Source organism: Musca domestica, unplaced genomic scaffold, assembly GCF_030504385.1.
Source record: "Musca domestica strain aabys unplaced genomic scaffold, Musca_domestica.polishedcontigs.V.1.1 18, whole genome shotgun sequence".
Lineage (NCBI taxonomy): Eukaryota > Metazoa > Arthropoda > Insecta > Diptera > Muscidae > Musca > Musca domestica.
In genome coordinates, this window is record NW_026712238.1 from 6579089 (window position 1) to 6604580 (window position 25492).

General features: G+C 35.1%; 1 protein-coding gene across 1 annotated transcript; it reads left to right on the forward strand.

Annotated features, from left to right (window-relative positions):
* Positions 1-16966: 16966 nt before the first annotated feature.
* Positions 16967-24777, forward strand: LOC101891525 (obg-like ATPase 1). Its single transcript, XM_059120890.1, has 5 exons — positions 16967-17088; positions 17162-17197; positions 17440-17671; positions 23607-24045; positions 24106-24777. Exons 3-5 carry the CDS (start codon positions 17487-17489, stop codon positions 24673-24675), a joined length of 1194 nt encoding a protein of 397 aa, XP_058976873.1. The 5' UTR covers positions 16967-17088; positions 17162-17197; positions 17440-17486; the 3' UTR covers positions 24676-24777.
* Positions 24778-25492: the final 715 nt, after the last annotated feature.

A 25492-nucleotide genomic window follows, 5' to 3' on the forward strand; every position in this document is an offset into this window, starting at 1 on the left:
CACCGATATGAGGTGTTATTTTGTCAAAACCATTTTATCATTGACAGATTTTTATGTTTCCCACTCAGTTACCTTCAAAACCCCACGATAATTCGAAAGATAAGCTGATGCCTCTCACGTATACCTTCCCTACAACAATTGTTTACTAGATCTCAAGATTATTACATTTCCGCTCGAGTATATCATAAATCTGCTACCACATTCGTTTTAAAGTTTATAAATTATGTTATTTAACTACTGTTGACTGCAACTGATATCATTACCGGCAAACGCCTTTTGCTCCACCTTCGTTCTTCCACTTTTTTTGCTGTTTTTGTTTGCTTTCAATTGGTTTAAGAGAAACTCCCATGTGCCGGAGCAGCTCCGCCCTTTTGGCCACCTCCACAAAACAAAACAGCATTCTGACAGACGGACAGACAGTCAAACAAACAAACAATCATTGCCCAGCTATTGGCGTTGTTATTGTCATCATCGTTGAGCTTTCAACACTCATTGTCATCATCGTCATCAACGCCATCGGTGTAAGACGTCATATTTATTTTTTTTTTTTTTTTGTTGCTGTTGTTGTTTGAAGATTTGTATAATTGTTGGTTCACAACGCTTATAATAAATAAATAATAGCAATTAAAAAGAGAACAACAACACCAGCTGCGGGCGGCGTCGGCAGCAGTAGCTGGCTAAGCAAATAACTGAAACATACAATTTATTAATGTTCTTTAATTAACCTTTGTAATGCAATAATCATATTTATTTAAATTTATAGTATTATTATTTAAGTTTTACGCAACTGACCTTATTGTTGATATAAACTCCCAAAGGGAAAATATGAATTAAAATTGAATGTAATTTAATGTGGCGTATTGAAAATTTTACTTTATGGTGCGATGAGCATGCCTCAAAATTTTGCGAAATTCATGATAGAATTGGTTTAACGTGAAGTCTGCTCTTTCAAACGTTTAAACAAATTGGAAAGTTAAATTATATATATGATTTGTTTAGCAAATGTTGAACTTTTTAGCGAAGTACCAGAAAGAGTGAACCGATATATTTTATATGAAGAATCAGACAATGATGGCCCAATTCAATTTTTACAAAAGTTATTGTTTTAAATTGACCCTTAGTGGCGGAGGTATCGGAAAATGGGTTCATATTCAGATCTGAGGTAACAATATTGCGATGTGCAAAGTTAAAAAAACATCGGCTAATTATTTTGCGGACCAATGGATGCCGACTGTAGATTCCGAAGTCTTCGATTCGACAATTTCACAAGTTTTCCCCACAAGAAGGATATTTGGCAGCTATCTCGTATCGGCATTTGACAAGAAGAAACTACGCCACTACTAAATATGTAAAATTCACAACAAAAATTGTAAAAAAATTATTTAAGGTCGTCATATAAGACCTTGTCTGTATATTACAATATATATATAAAGCGGTACCATAAAAAACAGGTCAAAATTGGATGATCCCTGTACGTATTGACATTAAAAATGTTTTCAGTAATATCAGCGCAGAAATTTCAAATGGTTTGTTTGTTGTTTGCTAGCCTAGAGAGTGCTACAAAAGGTCCTAGCATTACAGGTGGAGATAAAAAAAATGCAACAAAATTCAGATTGCTGTTATTTCTAAGCCACTCGTCTGACAGCTATTAAAATTATTCCAGTGACAGCAGATTATATTGTTTACAAGCGTAAAAAAGCATTTTGGTAAGAATGTTCCAGAAAAAAAGTTATTCGTGATGGAATTCAAGCGTGATAGTGTGATTTCTTTATATTTGGCTGGAAAACCACAAATGGCTATCGTTAGAGCACTCCAGCATTTAAATGAGGATAAATCTTTTGTGTCTCGTATCATCGCTCGTTAACGTGATGCTGGTAGCGTAGCTCGACGTCAAGGAAGTGGACGAAAGAAAACAGCAAGATCAGCAGAAATTATTCGAAAAGTAAGAAGCGACTTGATCGAAACCCGTGTCGCAGTGGTCGAAAAATGGCTCCTGGCTCGCAATATTCCATTCGGCAAATATTGAAAAATGAGCTCGGGGTAAAGCCATTGAAATTCCAAAAAGTGCAAGAACTTACAACGCAACAGAAAGAAAATAGACTCAAAAGCGCTAAAGAGTTGCTTAGCTTGGCCAAAAGTGGTGAACTGCCGAATTTGGTTTTCTCCGATGAGAAAACATTCGATGTCCAGCAGTTTGTAAACAGACAAAATTATCGTGGTTACTTGCCAAAGAGTCAGCTAAAAATGTGCACCTTTGGTTGGCCACCAAAACTCAGGCGCCGTCCATTGTGATGGTGTGGGCCGCCATAACAGCCGATAGTCGCTCTCCGCTCGTATTAATCGACCGTGGAATCAGAATAAATGCCGAATATTATCGCGAAAATACTCTGGAGGGTGTATTAAAGTCATGGGCACGAAAACATTTTGTCCGCAACTCTTAGACATTCCAACAGGATTCAGCAAGCGCCACCCAAGAATGGTTACAAATGATGGCCACCAAAATCTCCGGGTACCAATCCGTTGAACTATTCTGTCTGGAGTGTTTTGGAAAGCAAGGTTGGCACTTAAAAATACCAAAGTGTCGATCACCCCAAGCAAGCGCTTCGCCGGGAATGGCCCAAAATACCGCAGAGCAACATTCGGGCAGCGTGTGACGGTTTCATTGGCCGTTTGAAAGCCATAATTCGTGCCAAAGGTGACTTATTCGAAAATTTGATGCTATTTCCGACATTTTTTGCTTTCATTCAATAAAATTTAAAAAAGTGTAAAAATTATGTCGTTTGAATTTGTTGCATTTTTTATCTCACCCTGTATATGCAAATTGGGAAAGTCATTTCTGGGGTGTACAGTTAAAAATATTGGTATGGGCAAAATTTCAAGAAAATCGAATATTTATATCTAATTTTTTTGCGAAATCATAAATTGCACATTTATCTCATGTGAGAGAAATATTTTACATTTATTCAATATTTTGATCCCTTGTGGGTGTAGGTACCAGAAGGAGTGGACCGATATATCCCCTATTCGCAACAGATCTTGTTTTAATAGACATAATGGGATGTGTGAAATATGAAGAGAACCGAATGCTTATTTCGGATTTAATGGTCGTTTTGGTTATTCTAAAAGTTGACCCTTTGTGGGAGAGGTACCAGAAGGAATGGTACGATCTCTACCATCTTTATAATAGATCTTGTGTTGACAGATATATTGAGATGTGGAAAGTCTGAATCGAATCGGATGTTAATTTCGCTTTTTATGAGCTTCGTGAATATTCATAATTTGGACTCTCTGTGGGGGAGTTACCAGAAGCAGTAGGATTTGCAAAATTGGAGCAAAATCGGATTATCGTTTCTCATTCTGTGCTGAAACTATATTTTTTGAACATTTCGACCTTTTGTGGAGGAGGTAGCAGAAGGAGTGGATCGATATTGCCCATCTCCGAACTCGATCTTAGTTTGATAATAATATAACGATGACCAAATTTGGACCAAATCGGACCCTCCCTTCGAGAGTTATCTTGAGCACCAGCCAGACAGAGGAACGGACGGACGGACATCGCTAGATCGACTTGAAATGTCCTGACACGGATTTGGTCCAAAGAGACCTAGGGTCTTAAACCGTTATTTCGATGAGGCACGTTTTGACCTATCACAGAAGTATAGCTTTTTGGACGACCCTTGAATTATACGTAGCGGGTAAAATGTACCACAACTTCTGTGAGAAATTGTTTTGGATACCCATCAGCACGACATAGAGTGTAAATATTAGGAAAATATCCTCGGTAAATAACAAAAGATAACATTTGTCCGGGACTAAATGACATTATTTCAAATAATCGACTAAAATGTGTTTGGACCTAAGGAGGTTTTCCAATATGTTACAGTCTTATAGGGTATTGTATGGTCGGCCCCGCACGTCTATAATCTTTGCTTATTTATTTTTCAATATATGTATGGATTTTTCAACGACTTTGGTAAATGTTTTCTAACGGAATTGTCTGCATTTTCTGTAATTTACCTTGCCAAATTTCTCTGAATAAAAAAGAGGTCCCGATCTCCGATTTCTGTGTATACAATGGATGTATAAAATTAAATTTTGACAATGAGGTGTTGTCAAAGGAATAATTTTGAAAAAATTGTAATAAAAAATTACCTTCTTATTTCTACAATGGTCTATAATAAGGCATTTGGTATTTTGATGAGGTACTTAAATCCGTATATTACAATTTTGAAATTGGTCCACCTTTTGGCAAGACCTCCCCATACTCCGTTTTTAGGTGTTTTGAGGGTTTTGCGAATTTTTCGAAATGAATTAGCTTTAATTTTGCTTTAAGTACGTCCACAAATTTTATTTTAACATCACGTCGTTGGGTATAATCGTAATAATAAAATATCAGCCGAAATTCGCTGTTTTGAGAAATATGTTTAATTTCTTCAACCTAACTTTGAAATTGTTGTTTCGCACTTTTTTAAGATTTTCTATATTAATTATGATTTTTGGATATCAACCTTTACAAATTTAATTTGAACCTAACGGATGTTGGTACAGATTTGGACTTTGTGTATTTCTACATAAAAATCTAACAAGCTTACGCCAATGTTAAAAATTTCCAAAGCAATCTTAAATGACTAATGCATTTCCACCATGAAACCTCTTTGCCATATTTAAACTTCCTTGGAATTCCGACCAATTATTACATTATTCATAATGTGAATATTATATTAAGTTCTCTACCAACCAGTTTTCATTCTTTGCGCGGAGGAAGGCACTTCGTGTGGTTGGCATGTTCTGGGCCAGTTAAACAGGCCAGCAAAACAATAAATTTCAACAACTCAAAAGCCATCAGCAACTTTCAGTGGAAATATTTGTAGATTTCCATAATTATAGGTTTGCAGTTGTTTTACTCACACACACACCACCTCAAATGAACTCCATTCGCCGACATATTGAATTATTCTTAAATAAAAATTTATGCATAATTTTTCCCCATGTTTTTCCTTTTTTTATTATTTGTGTGTTGTTCGTATGTTTTCTGCGTTTTCTTTTGACTTCTCGACCGCCAGACTGCTAATTAAAGTCATTAGGTGGTTACTGCTGTTTTTGTTATAACTGGTTGGCTTTTTTTTCACTTCTTTATATCAATGAAAACTGTGTGGATTGGTGGAGGAGCATTACAACATACGCATTCATTCGCACTCCATTCCAGTATGTTTTGAGGCAAAGCTGGGAAGTCAAATACAAACGAGAATACATTCAGGTGGAGGCGGCAACGGGGGGATAGTCTCAAATGCAAACAGGTGAATGGTTCCATCCATGGCAATTATATACCAACCAGCCCCACAAACACATGTGGAATTGTAAATTATGGTTCGCATTTAAATAAAATTTCACTTCAAATGCGAATCAGCATGGACGATTTGAATAAAATTCTAATAAAAATGTTATTTCGACAAAACAGAAAAAGATGAAAAGAGCTTGAGTTTAATTATAGTTTATATTTGACTTTTTCCGTTCTAATTTCTTATGGACTTTTATTAGAGTTATTAAAGCGTTATTTTTTAATGAATAGGAAAACGGCAATAATTCATTATTATGGGATTGTGGTTTTGTATTCTGAAATTGTTCAAATTCGATGGTGGTCTTTAATGTATCCTCTTTTTTGAAGAGAAAAATGTGGAAATTAAAAAAATGTATGTCATTATTATAGGTTAAAAATTAAAATTTGAATCTGGCTCTCATTCAAAATTTGTGAGTGTAAAATTTGTTATTTTAACCCGAGAATGAAATGAGTTGAGAAATTGTTATTTATATTCTATGCCGGATACAGTACCAGTAATTTTATTTAATAAAATTTCCATGGAATATGTGTAAATTTTTTATACCCTACAACACTATGTGTTGGGGGTATTATAAGTTTGATTGGGCCAAAAATTATGTAATACCTCGAAATATTGGTTTCCCACATAGGAAAGTGTATATGGATCTTCCTATCTCGCCGAACTGAGTCGATCTAGCTATGTATGTCCGTCCGTCCGTCTGTCCGTCTGTCCATGTTAATTTGTAATCACGCTACAGGTCGCAATTATGACCCGATCCTTACGAAATTTTGCACGAAGGTGGGGTTAGGGTCAGAATAGAAGCCTATTTTTTTGGAGATGATCGCTAAGTGTTTAGGGGTTGAAATGGACAAAATACTGAAAAAATGTCGAATTTTGCAGTAGCTATACAGGTCGCAATTATAGACCAATCGACGCGGAATTTCGCAAGTAGCTAGAGTTTAGGGCGGGGAAGAAGCCTACCAATTTGGGTGGATAATATTTAGCGGGTAAAATATACCATATCTTTTGTGTTGAAAAAATTCAAAATTTTTCATTAAACCGCGAATATTTTAAATCCCGGCGAAATCACAAAGCCATGACAAGGTTACCTCGGATCTTTACATTGATGTTAATATCCCACAAATCGGATATATAGCAAAATATGTGCGATATATATGTTTATCAAAGAAGATATGCCTGAAAAATCTCTTATATGTCGAGAACGGCTGAACTGATTTCGACATTTCTCATTAATTCAGAATGGCCTCTTGGCAGGAAAGAAAAAAGTCTAAAAAAATCGCATAAAAATATCTCTCTAAAGATGAAAATATTGATTTTGTAAAATTTTCTCATATTTTTTCAATTTTGTCATATTTTTAGCATATTTTCATTAATTAAACATTTGATAATATTTCTACAGCTAACAAAACTAAGTAGTTAGGATATCATATACAGATCGCATTTATGACTCGATCCTTACGAAATTTTACATGGAGATAAGATGAGGGTCAGAATAGAAGCCTACTCTTTTTAGAGATGATCGCCATATATTTAGGGGTTGAAATGGACCAAAAAACTGCAAAATTGTCAGGAGGTCGTAATTATCGCACATTTGAATAGGGGTTACCGGACATTGCAAAAGCCAAGCAGTTTTGGATGGCCATCCAAAAACATTCAATGTGTGAATGAGTTTGCCAACTTTTGTAGACAAAATACGAAAATGTCCATTCCAGTGACTTTTTGGAGAATTCACAAATACAGGAAAGACTATTTCGTTAATTAAATTGGAAATATATATAAACTGTATCGTTTATTATAGTGTTGTAGGGTATTCAACGGTCGGCCCGTTCGACTGTAGCCTTTGCTTACTTGTTTTATGGTAACATTGAGGGGAGAGGAATAGAAATGTTGTATATTCGAAAAATAACCCCTCTACATTACCTGTAGGCCAAAACTAATTACTACACAGCTGGATATAGAGGCAGAGATACCTATATGCTTCCATTTGGTGATCTCCATCGAATCATATTCTAAATCGATTTTGTAATGAAAATACAGATCGGATTTATTGTTCGATTGAAACCTTTTAAATTGATAGCAATCGATTAAATATTGGATAATATCTGACCACTCTGTGACCGAATTTTTGGCCGTGTTCGGCAGTTTTCAGAAAAAACTTTACAATATACACCGACTAACTCTGATATTTGCAAAAATATTGAGCTTTCCAATGATTGAAGAAAATGCACATTGTATGAAAGTAATTTTTACTCAAATTGTTTAAAAATTTTTTTGTCGATGTACGAGGAAGTTTTGGCCGGTATTGTCCTTCTACCATAGTATGGAGGAAATTTTATATCGATTTAGCCATGTCCATCCGTATATCCATCTCTTATGACATAAATTTCTTATGCAGGTCCACTAAACTAGTTTTTCGTGAAGGGAAACGTGTTTTAAATAAAAAGATTGGATCTGAACAGAACAATATGAAAAAGTCAATTCTTAGGTAGCTGGCCCCTGTAATGAATGTATGTTGTAAAAACAATTAATATCTAACTTAGATCGAGTTCGTAGATGGGAAATGTCGGTCGACTCCTTCTGGTACCTCTCCCACAATAGATAAAAAATTTCATAGAAAATAATTTAGTTAATAGAAAAAGAAAGCATCATCTTATTTTGGTTTAAACCTTGCAAATCCTAATATTCGAATCAGTTCTAGATCACATAAAAATGTAAAATCAAGTACCTCCCCACAAAGGGTCAACATTTTGAATAATTATAACTCTAAACCTGTAAAGAAAGTCTTAAAGTCGTGCGGGCCGACTTTATGATACCCTACACCACTTTGCTAATTTAGTAGAGCTCCGCATAACAATTAAAGCTTTTAATGGGAGAATTCAATCATACACGCTATGATTATAAATATAATTTAAAGTTCAAAGGACTAAATATGCCGAAGCATTTGTATATTTTAAATTCGGACTTGTATTGCCCATTTGATGCACAATTAATATGAAATCGGGTAAAGATATATATGGGAGCTATATACAAATCGGAACCGATCTCGATAACATTTGGCAAAGATATTTCTGAGCTGCATTTCATATATTTCCCTGAATATCGTTGTTACGGAGTGCATATTACGGCTGTAAGTAACAAATATAATAAACCGGATTAACAGTATATAATGGAGCTATAGCTGCATCTAAACTGATCTTCACGAAATTTGACGTAATAGCTTCTAGACTAAATTCGGTCGTAAGTGCCAAATTCCATCCAATTAGGTCTAATATTACACGTTTGGTGCACAATAAAATTCAAATCGGACGAAGTTATATATGGGAGCTATATCCAAATCCGAACCGATCTCGATAAAATTTAGCAAATGTATTTTTGAACTGTATTTGATATATTTCCCCAAATATTGTTGTTACAGAGTGCATATTACGGCTGCGGAGGACAAAAATAACAAATCGGATGAACATTATATATGGGAGCTATAGCTATATCCGAACCGATTTTGATCAAATTCGGCCTACTTATTTTCAGGACTAATTTGATTGTATATGCAAAATTCCATACTATTCTGATATTACACGTTTGGTGCACAATAAAATGTAAATCGGACGAAGATATATATGGGAGCTATATCTAAATTTTGACCGACTAGAAAATGCAAAAAATTCCTAAGTCTGAAATTCTTTTTGACTATAAGGTCCACAGATTCGGAAAGTACTCCTCGAGATCTTTCATTTGTGCCAAGCCACGACACCGCTTCATTTTTAAATATTTTATTCTCGGTTTAAATGTAGAGTTAAGGGTTTCAAAGTTTTTCAACGTAAATTTTAATTAGGTTTTTATTTAGCGATTTCATTTTAAATTTGAAATGTGTACGGAAAATTATGAAATTTGATGAAAACTAATATAATTTAATTTACCTTTAATTTTTCTCTGGTTTAATACTCCCTCTCACAATCTCTCCCTCTCTCTCTTTATTAACCCTTTGCGAACCGGAGAAAAAATCACCTTGGTTTTTGTCTTTGCTAATTAAATTTAAATTTTTCTTGACGGACATCCGATTTTCTTCATGTTTCGCGCATCTCAATATTTTTACCTACACAAGATCTCGTAAAAAGATAAAATATATTGGACCATACCTTTTGGTACCTTCCCCATAACGAGTCAACATTTTGAACAATTATGTCTCTCACATATAATTCCCTTCAAGTTTTACACATCCAAGAATTTTTATTAACAAAAGATCTCATGTGAAGATGGGATGTATCGGTCCACTACTTCTGGTACCTCCAAGGCAATGGGGTCAAAATTCCTCCAGCTCATAAAATGCGAAATAATAATCGGATTGCTTCTAAACTTTGCACATTCCAATATTTGTACTAACACAGGATGTGGTGTGAAGATGATGATATTTATGTTTGTCATAACTTGCGAAACAAGGGAACGATTTTCCTTCCCCAGATATCTGATGTGAATATTAAGTTTATCGACCAACTCCTTGTGATACCTCCCACACGAAAATTATGACATATATCATAAAATGTGAAGAAAGTAATGGATAAAGAACAAATCTGGAACTTTGTAATATTTATATCAGACACTCCTTCGGAACCGTCCTCATAAAGGGTCAACAGTTTGACTAATCATAACGCAAGGCTGATGGTATACATCTCTCGGCAAAACCGACTGATACTTTAACTTGTTTGAAAATATTTCGAATAGTAACAATTTGACTAACTGGTACAAGCCGATATTTGACTAACTGGTACAAGCCGATATTCCGTATATGAACGATTTAAATCCAACCACTTAAAATTCGTGGGTTCTACCTCCTGTGACTGAACAGTTTTAATGATTTGAGTCACCTTTTTAAATGGTAGTGTTAAAATGTCGTTGTTAATGTGCGCAATAGACCCTAAATACTGTACATATAACGTCTACAAAGGTACTTGTTTTCCAATTCCCTCTAAAGCAGTACCTTCCGATATTCGGGATTCTGATAGTTTTCATCACATTTTCCAACAGACCTAAAAATTTAACATTTAGAGCTTGTAATGCGTTATATCTTCTCTGGTAGAATTCGGTATTGAATCCCACAATTTTTATTTTTAAAGGATTTCTTTATCTCAACAGCGTTATTAAAAATTCAATCCGGCAGGTCTTAAGTCATTTTTACTTGTTATTTATTGCTACTTTCTAAACATGTACTAAACCTTCGAAGAACTTATCTCATACACAGCAACATTCTCCTGTTCAAAAATTAACAACCTCCTTACATTAAACACGTCTATGCAATGGTATTTCCAAATGATATAATTATTATAACCCACCACTAATAATATGTCAACCGCTCAGCAATCATGACGACTAGAAGTTGAAAATGGCGAAAGTGTTAAGTTTTAACTTTTAACAGTCGCTACAACAACAACAAACAAATTTCTTGTTTTAATAACAAATTTATTTTGTGGCTAGGGCAATATTTTAACATGACATTTTTTAGCTTGAACTACAAAAAACTTAAGCACAAAATATTTAATAATAACAAATTATGAAAATAGCCAAGAACACCGCAAAGATTACAGGGCTAACAAGGGGTCTCACAACTGCAACGCAAAAAAACCGCAGCGACTATAACTAGTTTTACATGCTGCAGCTTAAACATTGAAAACGCCCCAAACTCGAAACTGAGCAATCAAAACACAAAAAAAAAAAACGTCACAGCAAACAACAATAATGGGAGACACTTGCTTTTGCAAGTTGTTGCGGTGCCGCTCACCATTACCTGAAGTAGAAAATGGCCACCGAGATGGAGAATGGAAATGCAATATGCCTAGTTCACCCAAAGCGAAAACAAGTGTTTGACCGACCAGTCGACCCGTCCAACAACTGGATTGCAATGGATGGCCATTTCGAATGACGTTGCTGTGTTGTTTTTGCTGCTGTTGCTGTTATTTTTTTCAGAGCAATTATAAAGTGATTATCAACGTCAAAAAACGGCCATTAATTTGCAAATTGCAAAATTGACCATTAAAAATAACAACGTCTACAAGCTGTTGCACTGGAGCAATCCCCATCATGTCATGTCCTCCAATATTAGGTGTAATTACCTAGCATTGATTCCAGATTCTTTTGCAATGACAATTATGTGAAGATTTTTATGTTTCGTGAATTTAAATTTTTTGATATTAAAAATATGTGTCGAAAACTCAGCTCCATTATTTTACCAATTCAGTTCTGTTTGATCCTGAGTACATAGAGGTGACATGTTTATAACCTAAAACACTATGTGTTGGGAATATTTTAAGTTTGATTGGACTAAAAATTATGTAACACCGCGAAATATTGGTCTTGGACATTGGATGTTACATATATGTATCTTACCGTCCTCCAGTCCATGTTAATTTATAATCGCGAAGCCTATTACTATTGCAATCAATAGGAGCCTATCATGGGATAGAGTTTCTGTAATATGTTGTAATATTTTTTAAAAATTATTACAAAATGTACAATTAAATATTTTAAGTCAAATTGAAAAAATCTCCCGCGATAAAAAAATGTCATATTTTTTTCAATTTGACTTAAAATATTTAGTTGTGCATTTTGTAATAAATTTTTCTACCTTACTCATTTATCGTTCGATATTCACGAAATTTTGCATGGGGTAGGGCTAAGATTAGAATAGAAACCTATTATTTTGGAAGATGTTCGCAAAATATTTACGGTTTAGAATAGACCAAAACCAGTAAAAAACAGCTAAGTTCGATCGTCCAGAATTTTTAATACCCTCCACCATTTGGAAGGAACTTGAAAATTTTCGAAAAAAAAATCGGAAAACTAACACTTAAATGAAATTTGTTGTCATAGGCTGTAGTACCCATTACGAACTTTAAATACGAAATTTTGTTGCAATTCCTGTGAAACGTAACAATCCCTGTGAAGTAACGGGAGGTACCGTCATGTGGAGACTATACGAAGACGTGGACCTGCACACGATTTTATTTGCGATAGCTTGTAGCGCCCATTAAGATCATCCAATATGAAATTTGAAATGATTCTGGCGAATAATGTTTCTGAAATCATCAAGATACCGAATATAGGGAGCTACCGTTATATGGGGGCTGTACGTAGTAGGAACATCTGCTTCATCAAATACCAATGCTTTCTTAGAGATCGTATCTTTTTGAAAATATTGGTCCCAGATCTATGATGTTTATTCGACAATAGGAGCAATTATGTTTAAAAGTGGCTTTTATTATATAGTAGTGTTTCTTTGGAGAATTTCTTTCTTGTAGTGTTGGCCCGGCCCGAATATAGCCAAATGGTTGGCCCCGCCTGGATATATACATAGATCATTATTTTTTTTTTTTTTTTTGTTATATAGTTTTATTATATTTTATTAGTTTTATCTTTCCACAGAAACCCTAATTCTAAATCGCCGTGTGCCACGGCCAGGACCTCTACATACCAGGGTTGGGCATATTGCACTAAATTTTTAGTGCACTAAGAATTAAATAATTAGTGGTAGTGCAATTTTTAATTCCACTACTAAAGGGTTAGTGGTAGTGAAAAATAAATTGCACTACCACTAACCCTTTAGTGATATTTAAAAAAAAAAAAATGCATTACCACTAAATTTTAGTGGTAGTGAAATTTTAATAGCACTACCACTAAATTTAGTGATTTTTCAAAAAAATTTGCACTACCACTAAATTTTAGCGAAGCCAAAAAAAGCACTATGTATATAAGTATTATACCAGCTATAATGAAGTTAATTGAAGTGAGTAGGGAACAACAATCCAGAATACATAGTATATATTCATAAAATTTGATTAATTTTCTAAATAGCACTAATTTAGTGCTATTTTTTATGAAATATCACTAATTTAGTGCAAGTTTTTTTAAATACCACTAAATTTAGTGGTAGTGCTATTGAAATTTCACTACCACTAAAATTTAGTGGTAGTGCAATTTTTTTTTTTAAATATCACTAACGGGTTAGTGGTAGTGCAATTTATTTTTCACTACCACTAACCCTTTAGTGGTAGTGGAATTAAAAATTGCACTACCACTAAATGAGCAGTGATAGTGAAATTATTAGTGCACTAAAAATACAGTGCATTATGCCCATCTCTGCTACATACCTACCGACCATATTTTGGTGAGAAGTTGAACACTTTCAGTACAAAACATCACATTTTAATTGAGAGCCCAATCCAAAATTTTGATGAAATTGTAATTATTAGAAAAATTGCCGACCTTAATAATTAAGAACTTTCACTTGATGCAGCATATAACGCCACGCGGAAAAAATATAAACTAAACAAATACACCGTACAGTCATGAGTAAAACGCCTTACGTTACGTTACTAATAACTCTTAGTAACAGCTTAATCGACAGTTTATTCTTATTGTGTAGAATCACCCTGTTTCTGTTAAAGCAAAATCTTGTAAGAACTTAGTGTTGCCAGTTCTCTAAAGTTTTTGTTGACTAAGGGGATTTTTTTTTCAAAATGTAGAATGTGTTTTAGGGTTAGGGACGAATTAAAACAGAAGTATTTTTAATATGTCTTAAAATCTCTAATTAAAACAAGTAAAAATGCAGTTTACTTCGGCTGTGCCAAACCTTTAATACTCCCATCGAATGAACTAGCAAAATGTAAAAAAACCTGTTAAAAAGTTCCACTAATATTTTAAAACACCCGAATATCGCGTTTAACGTAAGAAAACGTGGACATCTGTAGTCAGTTATCTGCCAGCGAACTCCAGGTTCCAAATTTGAAATAATTCCGGTGAATATTGGAACTATATGAGGGTTATACGAAGACGTGGACCTGTTTGAGATGTACAAAATCGTAAAAGTTGGAACATAGTAGAATTGAATGGGTAAAGTAATTTCAAATTATACCTTACACCACAAGGTAATGCCATGTTTACGTTAGAACTTTTTGTAGGGTTAACCTACTTTGAGCGGATTTATTTGAAGTAAAAGTAATGGATATGACAATTTAAATCCAAATCCAGTAGGTTAACCCTCATATATATAAACGAACTTTTAAAATCGATTTATGCATATCAGTCTATCCATTCGTCCATCTTTCCATGTATTTTTGTGAACAAAATGCAGGTCGCATTTATTATCCAATCGGTTTAAATTTATATATAGCTCCCATATATATGTTTCATCCGATTTGATGTTTATGTCCTTCATATAAGTAATATGCGCTCCCCAAGAATGTTTTTTGGTACCAGATATCAGATGCAGCCCACAAATTCAAATTTTATCAAGATCGTTGCAGATTTGGATAAAGCTCCCACATATACCTTTATCCAATTTGAGGTTTATTGTGCATCAAATAGCTAATATCAGCCAAAATGGACTGAATTTTGTCAATCTGACCGAGTCTATCAAATATGGTGAAAATCGGTTCAGATATAGCTATAGCTCCCATATATATGTTTCATCCGAGTTGGTGTTTAAGTCCCTCACATGCGTAATATGCATTCCACAACAGTGATATTTGAAACCGGACATCAGATACAGCTCGAAAATACCTCTGCCAAATTTTATCGAGAGGGGTTCAGATTGTTATATACCTACGATAAACATCTTCATCCTATTTTATAGTTATTACTCAATATGTAATATTAGCACAAATTGGATAGATTTTTTCATATTCAAGCAAATTTTTCCATTTGGTGAAACTCGGTCAATTTGGTGTTGAAAATCGATTCAGAGTTTGATTTAGTTCCCAAATTGTGACTACTCTAGAGCTATGTTACGCATTCATCATTGGCAAACTTTTTTGTTACGGGAGCTCTACTAAATACGCATTGTGGTGTAGGTATCATATAGTTGACCCGCCCGAGTTTTGACATTTCCTTACTGGTCTTTAATTTACCTTGTTAAATTTTACTACATAGAAAACAGGTTCCGCTCTCTGATTTGTGTATAAACAATGAGTTTTTAAGTAAATATTTTGACAAGTTACGACTACTTGAAATGAGTATCAAATTTTAGAAGACAATGACACATATCACGTGCCTAGATGGATATACATTTATTAACTTCTTCAAAATATATTCTAATATTGGCAACAGATGTGAAAAGGGACAATATCGACCCAATTCATCCAGTACCTCCAATTGTCTTTAAATTTCGTAGATCCCAATATTTCTACTAACAAATGATCGGATATTAAGAACGGGTCGAACGGATCACTCCAATGACTCCTATAAAAGGCAAATTGAACGGCACACCTTAAAATTTCCATCAATAGAGGATCTAGTGTGGAAAAGGGATACATCGGTCCTTCTGGTTCCTCCCCCAATATTTTGAATAACCATATATCTTATTAAAAACGAGAGATTTGTCTTCAAATTTCACACATCCCAATATTTCTGCCACCAAGAGATCTGGTATGAAGAACGGATCACTTCTTCTGGTACCTTCACCACAACGGGTGAACATTTTGTAAACCCGTAAACCTCACAAAATATAAAATAATCATCCTATTTTTTTTAAACTTTGCTCAACCCAGTACGTCTGCATACCTAAAAGCAAATGTAATTGTGAGCTGCTGCTCCGTTTGCTCCTGTCACAAAAAGTATAAGAGTCACATGCTTGAGACCATCATTTACGGTGTTCTTCGGATTTGGAAACAATAAAAAAATTATTCCGGCCAAAATTGATTTCTTTGCAGAGAAAACATTTTCTTTCATATTTTCAAATTTAAAATTTACGTTTTTATTTTGAATTTGAAATTATCTTTGTCAAAATCATTTTGACAATGAGATGGACAATTTTGAAAAAAAAAAGGAAACATATGATTGCACGACTTTACCTTCGTAATGCTACCATGGACACAATCATGATTTTCTTTTAAATAGCATGCATGGTAGAAGAATATAGGTAGACGCGTCGACACAGCTGCTGGGACAATGAACTGTCAAACCAATTTTGGAATTGAAAATGTTGAATGAAAAATTATTAAAATTTTTAAAAATTGCTGAAAAACGCGAATTATATATTTGCAAAAATATTTAATTTTTTTGACACATCAGTGCTCCCAAACTTTGATGCATCTACCTGTATTCTTCTACCATGATAGCATGGTAGAAGAATAGAGGTAGATGCATCAATACTTGGCAACATTATGTCATGATATGCATTTTTCAATTTTTAAAAATTTCAATACTTTTTTCATTTAACTTTTTGAATTGGAGTTCATTGTCCCAACAGCTGCGTCGATGCGACTTCCTGTTTTCATCTACCATGTAAAATATTAAAAGTTAGGGTGCAAGTACATAAAAGGCTTGAAGTCAAGGCTAGGCATATTAATGTCAAGTTATAATGGACAACGACGGCAGCATTTTATCGCGACTCTGTACTCCCTTTGTGAAATGTCACAAAATATGCCTAGCCATGACTTCAAGCTTCTTATGTACTTGCAGCTTTAATCAGTAAATCAAAAGTGTCTTTTGATCAATCTACGAAAAAATGTTTCATTTTTTCTTTGTTTTCGAACCAAAACCCATATCCCCAGTTTGGGAAAAATTCCCCACAAGTGGCAACGTTGTAATTCTGTCTTAGCAATTTACACTCCTTCATTCCACTCTCATTCCAAAACATCAGCTGTTGCCTGTTGTTTTATTTTGATAGTCGATGAGTTTGACGTTTCTCTCTCTTCTTCGTTAACACGCGAATAATCTGCCAGCAAGTGATTTGCTGCCGGGTTTTCATTTAGTTTAAAAAGTAAATAAATCTAATGTAAAGAGTGTTAATTTGTTAATAAATCATTAATATTTTTGTTGTAAAATTATTGCAGCTATTGTTAAGTAAAAGTCCTATCGCCCCAGCATTGGTAAGTTTGAGAAAATCACGAAGAAAAGTGAGGTTATGTGTCTTTGTGGACACCAGCAATGAAAACGTCGTCTGTCTGCCAGCAACCAATCAACCAACAACACTACAACGTTGGCTGTTATAAATATATCTCTTCAGGAGATACATATAAGTGCAGGGCGTTTTGTTGTTGCTCTCATCATCAATGATTGTTGCTGAGATGTTGAATGATTTCACATCATATTCTGGTGTCTTCTCTTTCAGGTGCTGCTTAGAGGTCACCGCGAAACAACAACGACTAGGACACCACCATGCCTCCCAAGAAGCAAGAAGAACCCGAACGTAAACCATTGATTGGTCGCATTGGCACCAATCTTCGTATTGGTATTGTTGGTGTTCCCAATGTTGGTAAATCAACTTTCTTCAATGTTCTGACCAAGAGTGCTGCTCCAGCGGAAAATTTCCCTTTCTGTACCATCGATCCCAATGAGAATAAGTATCCAATTTTAATGACAACTAATAACAGAATTAATATTTCAATACTTCGGTTTTTGTATGGTTTAAAATGAGTCATAATAGTTTGGCTACGAAAGGAGATTTGGACGGGTCTAAAATGACGTCAAGAAGCATATGGTATTGAATTTTCAGTGTTATCCTTTTGAAAATGTAATACTTTTGTGCTACAGAAAGGATTATGGTCAAGAATATGTAGCACTTTAAATTGCAATGCTTTGTTAACACAACAGGAAATTAAAAAAAGGAAAAGCTGTATCGGTCCGGCCCGACTGTATGATACCCTACAGCACTATAATTTGCGTAAACTTTCTGTATCTCTTAACTGGACTGCGATGAACAAATACTTAAAGATATATGGATGGAGCTGAGTCGATCTATGTATGTCCGTCCGTCTGTCCATGTTAATTTGTAATAACTCTACAGGTCACAATCGTGGCTCGATTTTCACGAAATTGATAAATGAAGGTGGGGTTTGGGTCATTATAGAACCAAGTTGTTTTTGGAGATGATCGCAAAATATTTAGGATTAAACCCCTTAAAATGGACCAAAAGCAGAACAATATCTCGATTTTGCAGTTGCTCTGGAGCCCACAATCCCGCGGAGTTTTACAATGGGTAGGGTTAGGGACAGAAAAAAAAATTGGGCAGGGCTCTATGACATTATTTCAAAATGGATTTGGACACAAGGGGGCTTCCAACTTATAGTAGTGTAGTAGGGTATCACATGATCGGTCCCGCACGGCTACAGCCTTCGCTTACTTGTTTTTAATTGGTAATGGAATCAATCGACGAGGAATTTAGCATGGAATTATATTTTAGGGCTGGCCAGAAATCTACCAATTTGGATGGTTAGCGGACAATATTTAGCGGGTAAAATAAACCATAAATTTTATGTCAATTTTATGCTCCGTTTTAAAATAAATCAAAATTCCTCGATTGGTCTAAAATTGTTAACTGTAAGAGTCGCAAAAGATTATATTTTGCTATTTCCTCCAAAATATCGGACTAAAATAACGACCTGTAATTGTATTACTTATGAACATGGTAGACGGACACACCTGGGTCGACTCAGTTCGTCGACATGTGATGATCGGTACACTGATGTTGCGGTCCTAGGACCATTCATTCGACGTGTTACAAACTTTTGGACAAAAAAATATCTGCAACATTTCAGCTGTACCATCCGGCATTGACCTATAAAGACAATTCTTTCCCTTTTTGTGAACAAAAAATGCCAATTTTCAAGATATTCCTTTTTTGTGCAGAGTGGTACTTATTTATTCATAATCCCACATGTCAATTTTCTTGCGAGATGTAGTCAAAACTTGCAAATTACCTAATGTCATTGATATCCGACGTGACATATTTATGTGGGAGATGTAGGTTATTTTATCGATTTGTTTCAAAGTGGCCAGATTTAATTCTAGTCGGAACTTGGACCTTGATACGACAAACGTACCAAGGTTGTTACACCATTTACATAAATTAATTCTGAACTCATTTTAAATAAATTTGCCAACGTATTTCCAGGCCGTATTTGACATCTTGTGTCATGGAACGTTTGTTGCGGTTTTAAGGGACTTGAATATAAAATCGGATGAAATGGTTATATGATTGCTATTTTTACCATGTTTGACAAACATACTTCTAGGCTGAATTCGGTCATTAGTTCATTGTAAAATCTATTCTTTTTGGGCCGATTTTACAAAGTTACACAAAGTACACAAATTTTCAAACACTTTGCAATTTTATGGCTAGAATGTATTCTATTTGGACTTTCAGGTTGATTAAAATCCGATTGGCTGACTATTTTTCTGAACCCATTCTTTTTAATATTGGCAAACCCTCTTCTAGGTTAAATTCGGTTATTTGCTTTTAATTTTTTAAAAATCTCTTGCCAAAAGAAATTAAAAACAAGCAAAAAACCTGTAAGTTCGGCTGGATTGAAAATTGAATACCCTCCACCATTTGGAACGAATTTGGCTATTTTCAAAAAATAAAATCCGTTTAAAAAATTCTGTTAAAATCTTAAAAATTCCGAATGTAGCCGTTATATTAGGGTTTATACAACGACGTGGACCTGCATAGGCAACTTTTGTCATAATATTCAAATGCGAAACTTGAAAAAAATCGGAGAATAATGTAGCTAAAATCATCAAAATACCGAATATAAGGAGGTACCATTATATGGAGGCTATACCAAAACGTGGACCTGAATAGACAATTTTCTGTCTTAGGCTCTAGTATCCTTTACGAACTTCAAATATGAAATTAAATACAATTCCGGGGAATAATGTCGCTAAAATCCCAAAAATACCGAATATCGGGAGATACTGTTATATGAGGCTATAACAAGACGTGGACCTACATGGCCCATTTTTAATACGAAATGTCCTGCAGACATAATATACATTTGAGTAAAATTTTATCAACCTACTTCATTTTGTTTGGAAGCTGGAGTGACTTCCACAGACGGACATCGCTAAATCGACATAGAATTTTATGCTGATCAAGAGTATATATAATAAAATGTATATTTCGAGGTGTTACAAGCGGAATGACAAACTTAATATACTGTGGTGGATGGTATAAAAAATATTTTCAGACATAACACTTGGACTACCTAAGGAAGGATATCGCAATGTTTTGTACCAACCAGTTCTCCCGAAAAGAGACGCATTAGATTTAAATACATTTAGTGGGATCATAAATGAATTTAAATTTTGCAAATATAACGCAATACAATCCTTAAAGACGGAACAGGGACACTGCTAGAATAATCGAAAAGTGACGTATTATTAAAACGTAGCACAATTTTTCTATAATTAAATACTAATTAAATCCTTTAAGTTACCACCTTTAGCTAAAAATCTCAAATTCCACAATGAAAACAGTTAATTTCCATGAAATAAGAAACTTCCTTTAGTTTGTTATTGTTGTTCTGCTTTTCCCTGCCAATTTTGCTGGTCATAGCCTAACGAAATGATCTCAAATATGAAATCATTGCAATTTTCTATAATTTTGTGCAATCACAATGGAAAAAATACAAAAAACAATGCCAGCACAAAAACAAAAATCCGTTTGAGTAGAAAATGCCTTTAGTCATGGCAGCGGCCATACCCATCATCAACACGGTCAGCCAACCAACCAAACAACATTAAACTGTTGCCAGCAATGGCCCCACCAAACAAGAACATAACTTCTACCGACCTGGCCATTTTACGCAGCCACAAAGATTTGCAGGAGAAAAATAATAAAAAACATAAACTTTGCCAAGAAAATGAAGTCAATCAATTTAAATGCTGGTTCAATAATAATTTGCATACATTTTAAAATGAATTTCGCGTTAGGTTTTTTATTTTCTTCTCCAAGTCATGCTTCAGAGTGTTCCCAAATCCAAAACTGCCTTTCTGCTGCTACATATATATAGAAAATAAATTTTAAATATATATTGTGGATGATGGTGAAGCCAGCGGACGAACGGCAAACCTATTGAACGAACATTGTTGGAACCACGCCTTTGTTACAGTGGCCAACGGCAGCTTATTAAATTAAACGTTTAGATGGTTATTTTCAAGAGTTTATCGGAATTTTTTTGCTGCTGGTTCATAGTAAGTCAGTCAGCCAGCCAGCCGCCTGCCGCAGTCATCCGTTGCCAGGGCAATCAGCAATTTTTTATACTTTTAGTAAAATTACTATCATTTTGATGCCATGACTGATTTCCTTTTTGGTTTTAATGTCTTTTAGGACGGATAAGGTGGAGACCATAAAAATAGATATGGAAATTATTTATAACAATTTACTGAGCCGCCTTCACTTCGTGGAAGAGCTGTAAATTGTGTGTGTATTATTGTAAAGGGAAGGAATAACCGTTTTGCCTGAAATAAGGAAATTAACTAAATTTACAATGCATTGCTGGTTATTTAAAACCAAATCGAACCACATTTTAGGATTTTTTCATAGTTTAGTCCTAAATGAGCAGAAGTTCACAATTTACAATTGGACCACGATTACCTGTCATAGTCATGACTGATGGTAACAGGCAAAAGGAAACAAGATAGATCCGTAGGTCCTTTTAATGATCTGCATAGAATCACATTTTTTTTTTAAAACAAAGTACAGGTTACATTTATTGCCCAATCCAGATAAGTCATTTGTTTGTCCCAAGGACGAACCGTATTGAAATTGGGGAGAATTGGTTGAAATATAGATATAGCTCCCATGTATATATTTCATTCGATTTCGTGTTTAAGTCCCTCACATTCGTAACAATCACTCCACAACAATAATATTTGGTAGTAGATATCAGATGCACCCCAGAAATACCTCTGCCAAATTTTATCAAGACCAGTTCAGATTTGGATACAGCTCCCATATCATCCAAATGCGTAAATTTTGGCACTTCCGACGGAATTCGGCCTAGAAGAAAGTACTTCAAATTTAGGCGAAAATAGGTGCAGATATATCTATAGCTCCCATTTACGGGTGAGAAAAAAACTGCAACAAAGTCAAACGCCATAATTTTAACATTTTTTTTATTTAAATTTTATTGAATGAAAGCAAAAATGTCGAAAATTGCATCAAATTTTTAGAATAAGTTTAGATTTGTTCGAATTAGTCACCTTTGGCACGAATTATAGCCTTCAAACGACCAATGAAACCGTCACATGCTGCTTGAATGTTGCTCTGCGTTATTTTGGTCCATTCCCGACGAAGCGCTTGCTTGAGGTGATCGACACTTTGGTATTTTTTAGTGCCTACCTTGCTTTCCAAAATAATGTAGACACAATAGTCCAACGGATTGGTATCCGGAGATTTTGGTGGCCATTATGCGCTGGAAATGAAGCGAGGAACCTCATTTTGTAACCATTCTTGGGTGGCGCGTGAACAGGATCATTTTGTCTGCTGGACAACGAATGTTTTCTCATCGGAGAAAACAAAATACGGCAGTTCATCGCTTTCGGCCAAGCGAAGCAACTCTTTAGCTCTTTTTAGTCTGTTTTCTTTCTGTAGCGGTGCAAGTTCTTGCACTTTTTGGAATTTCAATGGCTTTACCCCTGGCTCATTTTTTAATATTTGCCGAATGGAATATTGCGATATGTTCAGCTCACGAGTCATATTCCGGCCACTGCGACGCGGGTTTCGATCAATTCGCTTCTTTACTTTTCGAACAATTTCTGCTGATTTTTCTTCCGTCCACTTCCTTGACGTCGGACTACGCTATCAAAAGATTTATTCACATTTAAATGCTGGAGAGCTCTAACGACAGCCACTTGTGGTTTTCCAGCCAAATATAAATAAATCACATCACATCCCATCACGAATACCTTTTTTTCTGGAATTCTCACCAAAATGCTTTTGTACGCTTATAAACAATACAATGAGCTGTAACTGGATTAATTTTAACAGCTGTCGGAGTCTGAAGTTATTTCATCTTACCCTGTATAGGTACAAAAGCCTCCGTCAAATTTGTTGAAAATCGATTCAGAGTTGGCTATAGTTCCCAGTTTCTGACTACTCTAAAACCATGATACGCATTCAAATAAGGTTCATAATTTGTATGCTCTACTTCACATAAATTCTCAATATAAACTTTTTTTGTTACGGGAGCTCTACTAAATACACATAGTGGTGTAGGGTACCATATAATCGGCCCGCCTGACTTTTGACTTTTCCATACTGGTTGTTATTAGAAAAGGAATACATCGACTCCAATCAGAGACGTATCCAGAAATACCTGGAAAAACTATTTCAGAAACCCAACAGGCATAAAATAGACCAATATTTTAGGTTGCTTCAAACTTTTTGGTTTAATCAAACCCTTCACCAACTGGTGCGGGATATAAACATACCAACAGCAATTTACCTTGCATTAACCTTATATCGATTTTTCTCTCTCTCTCCCATTTACGTAGAGTCCCTGTACCCGATGAACGCTTCGATTATCTCTGTGAATATCACAAGCCAGCCAGCAAAGTTCCCGCCTACTTAAATGTTGTCGATATTGCCGGTTTGGTTAAGGGTGCTGCCGAGGGTCAAGGTTTGGGCAATGCTTTCCTCTCACACATCAACGCTTGCGATGCCATTTTCCATTTGTGTCGTGCCTTCGAGGATCCCGATGTCACACACGTTGAGGGTGAAGTTGATCCCGTGCGTGATTTGGCAATTATTTCCGAAGAATTGCGTCTGAAGGACGAAGAGAAATTGATGCAGTATTTGGAAAAATTGGAAAAGGTTGTCGCACGTGGTGGTGATAAGAAATTAAAGCCCGAATATGACTCTTTGTTGAAGATCAAGGGTATTTTGGTGGATGAGAAGAAACATTTGCGTTTCTCCGATTGGAATGCTCATGATGTGAGTCTTGTTTGTTGCCTCATTTTCCAAACTAAATAATAATATTTTAATTTGTTGCAGATTGAAATCCTAAACAAATACTTGTTCTTGACATCGAAACCATGCATCTATTTGATCAACTTGTCCGACAAGGACTTCATTCGCAAGAAGAACAAGTGGTTGCCCAAAATCAAGGAATGGGTGGATAAAAATGATCCCGGCGCTGTCATGATCCCCTTCTCGGGTGCTTTCGAACAAGCCCTGGCCGAAAAAGATGATCTCGAGCGCATTGAATATGAAAACGAAACCAAATGCAAAAGTCAATTGGATAAGATCATTGTAACCGGTTACAAGGCTTTGCAATTGGAATACTTCTTTACGGCGGGTGCCGATGAAGTCAAAGCCTGGACCATCCAGAAGGGCACAAAAGCTCCCCAAGCTGCCGGCCGCATCCATACCGACTTCGAAAAGGGTTTCATTATGGCTGAAGTTATGCACTACAAGGATTTCAAGGAGGAAGGCTCTGAAGCTGCCTGCAAAGCGGCTGGTAAATATCGTCAACAGGGACGTAACTACACAGTGGAAGATGGTGATATTATTTTCTTCAAATTCAATGCCGGCGCTGGCCTTAAGGATGCAAAGAAGAAATGATGCTTCATAGTTATGATTTTATTTACAACGTTTTATATAAATTTGATTTTTTACTCACAAAGCTTCTTGTCGCAATAATGATGATGCCCAATCCAATTCACATACCACATGCATTTCTCATTTAACTTAGGTTTTAAGAATGATCCAGGGTGTGTGTGCCGCCGCATTACTTTTTATAATTTTTGCACGAAGATGTTGGCCACTAAGTGTGAAGGAATGACGTATAAATAAATAAATAAAGGAAAACAATTGTTTGAAAGGAAAATTAATTCTGTTTTTCGTAGAGTAGAGGTGACTTTGTTTTTGGGTTTTCTATGCATGAATGTATATATGTAAATATTATTGAATGATAACATCTGAATTTGCGAAATCGCGGGAGGATTTCTTAAAACTGCGATCATTTTTCCAGAGTTCACCATAAAGGAAATTTGTAATTTACTACTCAAAATATTTGTCGCAAGTCCCACAAAGCACGTGTCTTAAAATCAAGATAGGGTCCAATTTTTATTGGGATCTGAAATTTATTTGTATGTTGGTTTCGAGCCAAATGAGTTGAAACTTAATATTTCACGTTTTCATTACGTGGAATTTTCCATCAGGTCCATTATTTGGCATAGACCCCATATTGTGGTACCTCCCGATATTCTGTAAGGTTTCCACCCGAAAATATGACATTGAATACGAAAATAACAAAGTTGGCTATTTTATCGACATCAAACAAATTTTATTGTTCAAAATAGAAATAAAAAATGTTGTGAAAAATATTTTTTTATAAGCATTGTGTGTTTGTATACTTTATATGTTTAATTAATTGGAC

What these genes read in the sequence shown, in the direction of transcription:
- LOC101891525 (XM_059120890.1), top strand. Translation starts at nt 17,487, where the DNA reads ATGCCTCCCAAGAAGCAAGAAGAACCCGAACGTAAACCATTGATTGGT. An exon ending in ATCGATCCCAATGAGAATAA is followed by an intron (nt 17,672 to 23,606) that starts GTATCCAATTTT and finishes CCATTTACGTAG; the next exon opens with AGTCCCTGTACCCGATGAAC. An exon ending in CCGATTGGAATGCTCATGAT is followed by an intron (nt 24,046 to 24,105) that starts GTGAGTCTTGTT and finishes AATTTGTTGCAG; the next exon opens with ATTGAAATCCTAAACAAATA.